Source organism: Primulina huaijiensis, chromosome 11 (assembly GCF_012295235.1).
Source record: "Primulina huaijiensis isolate GDHJ02 chromosome 11, ASM1229523v2, whole genome shotgun sequence".
NCBI lineage: Eukaryota > Viridiplantae > Streptophyta > Magnoliopsida > Lamiales > Gesneriaceae > Primulina > Primulina huaijiensis.
The window spans coordinates 9,998,896-10,009,538 of NC_133316.1; the positions used below are offsets into that span (position 1 = coordinate 9,998,896).

General features: G+C 42.1%; 1 protein-coding gene across 1 annotated transcript; it reads right to left on the bottom strand.

Moving 5' to 3' along the window:
* Positions 1-683: 683 nt before the first annotated feature.
* On the bottom strand, positions 684-2,981 carry LOC140988353 (DNA polymerase-like). The gene has a single exon (XM_073457382.1). The coding sequence runs from the start codon at positions 2,979-2,981 to the stop codon at positions 684-686; it is 2,298 nt and encodes a 765-aa protein (XP_073313483.1).
* Between the last annotated feature and the right edge of the window lie 7,662 nt (positions 2,982-10,643).

A 10,643-nucleotide genomic window follows, 5' to 3' on the forward strand; every position in this document is an offset into this window, starting at 1 on the left:
CTTCAAAGTGTTTGTTTTAATGCCAAAGAGAGAATTCAAATGTTTTATTGGATTGATAGATACATAGTCAGAGATTGCATGCAATAAGTTGATCAACGACCATAGGCTTATATCCCTCAGAGTTATCGATTCATATCGATGGGATTGAGGCACAGAGACAGAGATACTATATAGATATCAATCCAACAGAGAAAAGAGAAATACCATCGTTATTGTTATATTATGCTATGTTATTCGTGTTTCAGAGTTGATGGTATTTTAATGTTTTCAAAGCCACGTTTTTACAGAGTATGGTATATGTACATTGCTATGTAAGAGTTCCACTTGCTGAGTTTTATACTCATTTCAGTTATTCATGTGATGCAGATAAGAGCGACGGGCCGGGACGTTGATTGGAGCCGGGGTCATATGTATGAGAGATGGAAGGAAGAAAGATATTTTGATATATATGATCAAAATGACCTTTTGTATTTTGTTGTATCATTTTATTGATCATGTATTAACTTTTGTTTATATATTGTAATGGATTTTAAAACCTTCCTCCCTTCAAAGAAAATTTTAATTTCCGCTGCTATTTTATTAATACCGGCCAAAGGTGTTACATCCTATGGATCCCTCGCTATCTAAGAGTGTATGATATAAGAATGTAAATGGTCCCACCTTAAATCTTCTAGTTTGAGCTTTTATTCATCAGGTTTATGGGAGGAGCTATTGTCATGGTCCTTCGGCAACCTCTTACTCTTAGCCTTCTTAGCCTTTTTAGGCTTTGTATTGTAGAGAGTTGGCTGAAAAGTCTCTTGACCTTCATCAATAGTAGCCTTACTGACTGATTCATCATTATTCCTCAATAGTTCATATTTAAAGATAGTGGTAGCATCTTTAGTTCCTAAGTCTATTACTTCTTTAGGTCGTGTGTCTATCCATACATTATTGGATTCATATATATTTTCCCTTTTAGTACTCCGTGGTAGTCCTAGGTTGAGGATCAACTCTTTTTTAACAATTTGAAGTCTTTTCCAATCAATTCTGAAATTAGCATCAGTGGGGATCTTCTCGGTTTGAGAGAGATCAGCTAATTGCCTTACAAACCATTCAGATGTTACTAAATCTTTAGCAGGGCCCTTGTGCTTGATAATATGTCTCTCATCTTCTATCTCTAGCATGTAACTCTTGGGTGCTAAGAAGATACCTCTATTTACTTGGTGCTCGAGTTTAAACTTACCCAATTCACTTGAAGAGATTTGATCCTCAGGTAGAGGACTTCCTAGAACTATAGAGTCAGTATCCGTGTAGTAACAGTCAGGTCTGGAAATGTGTGGGTACATATGAATGCGAGCACAAGCAGTTATAGCTGCTGACAATTGAACAGCCGACATCCTAGGAGGTTTCCAGTCGTCATCAGAGCCACTAAAATTGGTAATGTAATTCACAATATAGTAATGATCGGTAAGCTTCTCTGCTGATTGAAAAGTATCCTTCTTCATCAATTCTTCATATCTCTTTTGATCGCAGATCTCTGTTACTGTACTCTCAGGATTCATACCAAATCTACCATAGAGAGAGTTCATGAGAATCTTATATATAAATGTCATAGCTTCATCACCTCTTTTCTTAGCATCTAGTCTGCTTTCATAGAGGTGTGATATAAAGCTTTCGAAAGGACTTGACTTCTTCTCAAACAAATATCCCCTAAGAGGGATAATCTCGTAACCTAAATCACGTGCAAACTTCAACTCTTCGCTATAAAAGACTCCAATGAATTTACCTGTAGGAAAGATTAAAGTACCATATTGATCCTTATAAGGCAAGAACGGACGTGATATATTAGTAGGACATACTACATAGGCCTCAATAAAGCCAAACAAGCTATCTAATTCAACGCTTTCCAAATTATTCCGCCATACTGGTACACCACAAGGCATAGGGTAAGATTTCATAATATATGGATATAATGAGTTCACATCATAATAGTAAAGATTCTCACCATAGGGCTTATAGACATCAACATGACCCCCATAATAGGCACGCCTTATGAAAGTATCTTGGTTTTGAGTAGGTATATGGATAGGAAAGGTCTTATCATCCAAATAATGCATACGAAATATTTTAAGTGAAAGCGATGACAATGTCATCACCTCCTCGATATCAATATGATACTTAGACCAATTAACCTCTTGAGCCTTCAACATCACACCACCTAATAGAAGGATGTCTTGTCGATGATAGTTTATCAATTCCTCTCTAGAAACCTGAAGATTAGATACTTTCAAATCCTCATGTGGGATGGAGCCTTTAGAACCTAATTCAGGACATAATGTCTTTCCCAATGTTGCAAGAGAGCTAGGGAGTAATGTGCATGAATCTCTGAAACGGAAGATTAACTTATCGCCAAGATAGATTTTCAACTCGTAAAGCTTATGATTTCTAAACAAGGTTCTGATTTTATACTTATGACGATCAACAAAATACCTAAGAATTATAATACCATCAAATCGGGAGAAATTATGGAAATAAATTGTTCGAAGACGAGTACTATATATGTTTAGAACTGAGACTTCCAAATTATAGAAAAAATCATGTAATATTCTTTCACTCCTTTCTTCAAAGGTATGATAGAAAGGTATGTGATCTTCACTGAAAAAGGTGTGTATCGAAGGTTTGGAAGTAAGATCGTCACCTGATTTCACCACTAAGTAACCTGCAGCGTAAGGAACATGAACATTATTGACTAGTATAGTCTCTAAATCGGCTACTATGAAAGGATAACATTCTGGTCTCACACCTTTGATTGTGGTTACTTTAATGGGAGTACGACTCTTTACAGAAATAAGTGATTTGACATCTGGTAGTTTACCACTATCTATTTCAGAATCTATAACATTTAGAATATCTTCTATATTTATATTAGGTAATTCTATTGATTTAGGGATCAACTTTTCCTTAGATTCATAATAGATACGAATAAAGACAGCTTTAACCATAGCTTCGATGAGACTAAGTGGTCCCTGACATTCATTCCACCCCGGTCGATAGCTCTCCAAAGTTCCGACTATTTCTTTCTATACGCAAAAATAGGAATCACCTACTTGCCTTCTGGCACAACACACACTCCCACTCACAAGAGCACACCACAAAAATCCCGGCGGTCATACTTTTTTTTAAACGAGATGGCGGGGTGATTGATCGATTCTTTGACCGGCTTGGGTTGAGCAACCGCTACATTTATTGAACGGTCACAGCCTACATAACTCGTCTCCCTCTTTTCAAGGAAGTTAGTATCAAACCAGATGTAGTTCTCGGTCCTTTTTAAACAGTTCCTGGCAGGTGCTTTTGTGGCTCTTCACTGCAGCCCTGAAGTATTCTGTGAGCCCCATTTGTTTAACATGGGCCCTCCCTCCGGACCGACAAGACCCCAGACCTAACGAGAGATCTCTCTCTCTCCCTCCCTTTTTTTTGCATAGGTCACAGCTTTGTTTTACACGGTTTCCATTGCCCTCGGCCTACCTGCTTTCCTTTCGGNGTTATAGGAATCGGTACCTCCTTCAACGGACCGCTAGAGTGAATTACTGGTCCTCCTATGTTATGGTTCTTAATGGGATATGTTTGAGGAGTTCTAATGCCACTGATAAAGAACGGAGAGTCTTATATTATAGTCAACAGAGGTGTTCTACCTCCTCAGCTGAAACGTATAATGGTTCTTGGTATAGTTTACAAAGTAATATTGTAATGACCATGGGCTATCCCGATCTTGGGCTCTGCTCTGAACTCTTTGGACCTTGGTCCCTCTGACTCTAGGCTGTCCCCCTCACGGGCTTTCCCATGCATCCCGTGAGGGGGAGAACCTAGAGTCAGAGGGACCAAGGTCCAAAGAGTTCAGAGCAGAGCCCAAGATCGGGATAGCTCATGGTCATTACAATAAAAGGTTGTAACGACCCATTACAGGCCCAGTGGACCGCCCATACGGCCCACTGCCCCAATCGACCCAAGGCTATCCCGATCTTGGGCTCTGCTCTATGGGCCTTGGCCCATCTATCGAACTCTTCCCTCACGGGCTTTCCATAGGCGTCGTATGGGTTACTCATAGAACTCTCCAGCCCATGCACTGGAGTCTGTGCCTTCAGAGTTTGTGTGAGCCGAGTGGCACATCACTACGGGAAAAGAAAGGGGCTCCATTGAGCTTTTTGGAGAGCGCCCCGGAATAACAACAACTCTATTATTGTACTGTACTGCAATTGATGCGCTTTGCTGGGGTGCGAAATCCCATTCCTTCTTTTAGCAGTAAAGATAGAAGCATGAACTCCTTCTTTTATTCTCCCTGATGGAGCCCGGTCTATACTGATCCTATATAATAAGACACTTTTGCGATAGAATACAATACAAAGAAAGTTTTCTTTTTCTTACTCTTCCTTTCCGGCTTCTGCTTTTACTGCTACCTTCTATCAGGGTTCATTCCTAACTCATCACTATACTTTAACAGTAGAGCTTTACTAAAGCTATCTTCTTTTCTAGTAAAGCATAATCTGCTTACCTGCATGCAATCCACTTTGCTGACTCGCTGCTAACACTAGATGCTTAGCTATTAATACTCGCTTTCAATGAGCTTGCTATCAGCTACGTAAGCTCCCCCTCTCACTACGTTCCTGTTCTAGGAATGCTAGATCTTCTCACCGTCTGATTCATACCTAAAGAAAGATCTCACTTCTATTTACTCAGACTCCTCTTTCTTATCGAAGAATCTGGCAGCTGGAACTCATCGGCAGCGACTCTTACCACTGCAACCTAGGCACTCAGGCCTTGGAGTTGATCTGTCAGTCCATCATTACCCCAAACCTCCACTTTGAAGTGAAGCGATTTCGTTCATTCCCGAGTCGATAATAGCCAGAGGATGAAACCATATCCCTGTAATGGCACATCAGCTTCCCGATTCCAACATAAGCATTTATTCAAGAGTAAGCCCCTTCTATCTCGCGCATATCACGCTGATGAGAAGAAAAGTGTCCATAACATGAACTCGCTGGGCAGACATTTCCCTTCGAAAAGAAAGAAGGCAGGGCTTAGGCTTTCACCGCGAAGGAAGGTATTTATTTAAGACCCTACTACTATTCAATAGAGCAGAATTTTCTCATCCCAAAGGAAAGATGAATGGGAAGAGGTCTGCAAAGAGGTTCCACTTCGCATCCTAAGGGAAGCTCTTCCTTATTTCGATGAAAGCAATAGATTCGCAGACGACGGAGACTCTCGCCTTTTCCTATTAAATAGGCCACGTAGCTGGCTGGATTCAAAGATAGAGCCCCCTGCCATGATCCGCTGAAAAGTGAAGGTCTGTCCGGTTAAGAAAACCACCCAAAGGATCCCGTTGAAGCATCGTCTTCAGAGTCCCTATCATCCCTCTCTCTCGCTCTCTCTTCGGCAACGCAGCTTCAGTCCGCTCTTCTCTCTAGCGCGAGGGCATCTCTCTCTGTCAGGTGATTTCCTCATGAAATAGCTGTAAGGGCGAATCCATATCTCCTGAGGCGTGGCTCTCTTTATCTTTAGTGACTCAAGCCGAAAGTTCTTCCAGTTTGAAGCTCGTCAAGTAACTCGTGACGTACTTCTTTAAGAAGAAAAGGATCTTTTATTCAGAGGAATTTCATATGTTAGAAGCTAACAAATAAGATAGAGGATGAGAAGATAGACGAAGAATGTTGTCGCGCGAGTGGTTATATTCGCAGTTCAGAAGCATTTTTTGGTAAAAGAGAACCCTGGTCTATGATGAAATCTCATGTGAATTCTTTTGGGTTCTGTTGGCGGCTGATAATCTCAGGACAAAAAGAATATGATTCTTGGAAGACGAGCACTCTTTTGTCGAAAGAAGGGATTTCCCTAGCGGACCCAGCTCTTATGAGCTAATTTCCATGTTGGTAGAGTCGTTAGAAGACTTCGAGTCAAGAATTGCAGACTGGCCTAATTCGCGCATAATATAGTAGTAAACATGGTATGATGCAGCAACAAAGGCCACTTGAGAGCTTGAATCGTAAGCGCCATGAAGGATTGATGAAGGAGAAGCCATAGTGTTGTCAAAGCAGCTGGGAATACTACAATAAGAGGCTCCATAGCTTTCCGTTTCTATCTATCATAAGCGGAAGGCAGCTTGGAATACTACAATCAGAGGCGCCATAGCTTTCCGTTTCTATCTATCATAAGCGGAAAGCGACCAAAAATTCCCTCAAAGTGTGGAACAAGGCTAACTTCGGTAAGAAGATGTTCGATGCAAGTGCTGTGGAATGGAGATAAAAGATAGGACAGAGAAGGGGAAAGAGTGAAGTTCTGGTCTTTCTACTAGGTCCTCCTTTCGAGCCTTCAGATCAACTCGTTGGGGAACGAATGTTCTGGTTCTATTCGAGTCCTCTACCGCTGGCTTTGCCTCGAAGCCGGTGGAAAGTTCAAAGCAAGAAACTCAGCCTTCAACACCTTCTCCATCTGCTGGTCTAAAGCACCCCGAGAGGCAGATACCTGTAATCAAGTCTTTCTGTTGCCACCAATCTATCTGTCTATTCCATTTAGCTAACCGGCTCATAAGCAGAAAACCTAAAAAAAGAAGAATCAATTCTTTAACATCCAGGCTAATAGCAGCTCGCCGGATCTCCCTCTCCTTCTTATGCTTCTTTCGTTTCGCTGCTACGCCCTCTAAATGAATTTCCTCTTTCTTGGAGGAACTGCGACTCGAAAGAAAAAGGGTAGTACTCTTGATGCCAATGTGGAGCCCGAACCGGTGGCCCCATGCCAGGAAGACGGAATTTTACCTAGGTAGGCACTCAAGAAGGCATCTATCCTCCAATCATTCCTGCCGATATGAAAGGTTTTTCCAAGGCACTGGACCTCAAATGACTAGAATAGCATCACCTACGTTGAGGTACTTTAAAAGTCTAAGTGTATAGATGAACTAGAAGGGGAAGGCCAAGTCTTACCACTTCCCCTTTCTTTGCTGAATAAACGTCAGTCTCACCGCTTGAATGCAAATTGGCTGAAATGCACGCTGGAGTTCTCTCGAAGAAAGACCTTCTTATTTGTTTGTTTACCAGGCGTAACTCTAAAACATTGCTTTCTAGCGGGTCTCACTCTTTCTATTGATCATATTTTCCTCTTATGGGAAGCATGCTTCAACCATATCCAACTACCTTTACTCATCCAGTCAAGTAGAAAGATGGTCGACTCAACTAGATATAGATGTAGCAGTCGTTTTTTTGTCTTACAGTAAAAATTATTATATTTAGAAATCTCGGGCTAGCAAGTAGGAGTCCCAATGCTTTCGTCTCATGGTAGAAGAAGGGGAGAGGCATAGGCTAGAAAGATAGGATTCGAAAAGCTTGCTTACTCTGATATATAGTTAAGGGAGAGCAGTGATCCGATGGTGCGTGCGGACCATTACATTAAGGTCAAGTCTTCTTCGCCCTCTACGGGGCAATTCAATGCTCAAGTTGTTATACCAGTCAAGTTTCAACATCTAGTAAGTTTTACGAATTAAGCAGTCTACTTTTACTTTGACCAAGCTCTTTCTCATTCTGCTCTTGCCTTCACCCCGCATCAGTCCTGGTCCTATCGAACCTGCCGCTAAAGCCCTTCGCTCCTTGCTAAACCCGGCTTCTCTTCTTCCTGAACACATCTGCAGAGCATATTCTCGTCATCCCATCCCATCTCCGAAGAAGAAGGCGAGTCTCCTCCCACGAGCACATGCCTATGAAAAAGAGAGAGCGCTACGCACCTTGGTTTGTTTTTTTTGGTACCGAGCATTGAAGGATTATATTCTCACTTGAGAAACTTAACTACTAACTACGGAATTTCCCTCTGCTTTCTTTCAATGCAATGACAGCTAGTTTACTAGTTCAATGGTCGCTTTCTAGTTAAAGCCTTTCGCCAGCTATCTCTTAGCAACGAGATGTGTGATTGGCTATGGTTCGGCCTTTCCTTTATTAGGTTAGAATTGAGACCCCCTCACTTGAGAGTGAGAGCTAAGGGGATATTAGAACAATTCTTTCATAACATCTGTGTGCAATCAATCATTATCCATCAATCAGTAGTTGTTCTTCCTCTTTCTCTATGGTATGGGGGAGGATAAATATTCATTTTGTTCTGGCTGTTCCCCTTTCATTGTCTAGGCCCTTCATCTAATATCTAATCATTTCGAATCGTGTGGCATATTCAAAAAGAAAGAAGGTTTTCGCCGTGCTCTTTTATTTCAGTTATAGGGCAGAGAGAGGGAGACAACTGATTAGAGTCGGGTTTAGGTCTCCTATTACTTACCTTTCAACCTACTGATATGAAATAATGAAAGCAAAGGAGAACATTATTTAGTGATCACCTCCTCTTTAAAGAGAACAACTCCCTAATAGCGGTACCTCGAAGCTTTAACTATGAATGACTACGAGAAGGTTATCGAATCACTGAGGGAATAGGTCACTCAAGCTGACCTTTCCTTCGGTAGGATAAGACGACTCTTATATTGATCGCCACAGCTGAATGGCTTCAATGATTGGATGAGAATACAGGAACAGAAGAAGGCTGAAATGGTTCCTGCAAGTCGCCGGAAGACGATCCTACTCAGACTCTTCCAATCGACGTCTTCAAGAATCTCTCTTCTTTCTCTGACCATCTACAAGGACCTTCCCTAACAATTCTTCTAACCCGGCTCCTCCAAACTCATAGGGAAGACCAACTCACTGATCACCTTACCCGGGTGAAAGCGTAATTCAATTGTTAGGCATAAAAAGCTAGAAGAATATTGGAATATTAGAAAAGAGCAAGAAGACGGTCTATTCCCAAACGTCTGCAAACCAAAGACCGGCAACGCTACTTGACTGATTCATTGCCTGGCATCATGAAGTGAACTAGATTGGCTTCGGTCTCTCTCTACATGAAGCACCCGAGCTTCATACAGGGTTCTCCTACTTATAAGAACCAGAACAGACACTCGTAACCTCTGTCTCTAACCTATTCTCTTTCCTATGTCCTTTTACCCGCAACCGGAAACAGGCATACAAGCAGGTCACTTCTTTGGTCTACTCTGGTCGGATGAACAGAATGTCCAAGGAAGGAGAACTGTCCAAGCTTATGAACTAGCGAGATATAGCCAAGGGCCGGTGGGTTCGGGAAGAAATAGAGTATGAGAAATCTTCAATAGAGCTTTGTCCAAGATCTGATCGTCTCAAATCAAATTCATTAGCTTAATGAAACATGCTTCGAGAATTCAGTTTACGTTCTCGCACCTTCCCTTCAGTCTAATTTGGCCTAATTGCCTTTTTCATGGGCGTGCTGAACGAAAACATCGACACATCATGGAAACTCTTCGTGCCTTCCTTCTGTACCTATCTAAGGTTAGGCGGGAAGCTTCATCAGGGCTGGCGGGAAAGTTGCATCTTGCTCAAGATGAGAGAGCTCCTTATGCCGGGAAGCGCAGTTGAATGTGAGATCTATCCCCTTTCGTTTTATAGTTGGCCTGATCAAAGTAATCGGGGATGTAGTAGCCCAAGCACCTACTGGGAGTAGCCTCGTCTTCGTTCAGTGATGAAATCCTTGAATCCAGTACATTCTGGGTCTCCACAAGAGGTTAGAATTCTCTGCTCTCTTCTGGCTAGATGGTTTGGGTGCCCCGCTGGCAATCGAGATTGGCTATCATGAGTGAGTTTGTGGTTCAGTCTTTTTTGAATGAATAAAGAAGGATTTCTACCATTCATTTGCTGTGTCCCCAATCGTTCCTCATCCTTCCTCATGAAGGAACCGACTATTCAAACTTCCACGTATCGATCGAACGAAATCGGCACCCAATCCCGATAGGCGGAGAAGGGGCGAATCCCAGTTCCTATTCCTCTGACTAGAACCATTGAGCAGCGGAGAAATGAATCAAGTAGGTGGTGCGCCCTAGCGATCTCTAAACCCACGAATGGAAGCTCAAGAGGTGGTTGTTTTTCCTGCCTTCGATCGCGGGTACGATCTGTAATGGGAAAGTTCCAACGCCGTGTATAAAAAGAGGAAAGGGGTTGCTTCAAAAATCGTCCATTTCAACCATTAACGGAACCAAGCCGAGACCGACCGAATGGGTCCACTTCGAGTGGAGTCTCAGTTTATTCCTCCTTTCCAGTGGGAGAAGCATCCGAAGAAGCAGTGGATGCAGAGGCGAACTATCCATCATTTGGATTCGATCCATCAGTGACAAGAGAAGGGGGAATGACACCCTCCGGCTTTTACTACCCCAGTTCTCTTCCCGGGCGAGGGATATATGTCCCCGCCGCTCTCTCCCGACTGAACTAGTTATGATGAAATCGATTCTTAACAGCGGATTCTCTGCATCTAGGGTTCTGGCTTTAATCGGCGTAACGACTGCTTGCCTTTGTTAATGCCTTGCGACTTGCCTGAATAAACAGATGAAATCAAGAAAAGCTGAAAGAATTGTGAAATAACAGTTTGGAACCAAGAAATGTAAAAACGAGAATTCTATGGATTCGCGAAGACTCTGTGGATAGAAACGAAAAAGGATATATCGAAGTTGTTCTGATAATTCAATAATATTATTACTGAAATTCGAAGTTCTTAGTTACTTCGACTAGATTAATCCTATCGATCGAATAATTAAGTCATAATTCATTGGTTGATTGTATCATTAACCATTT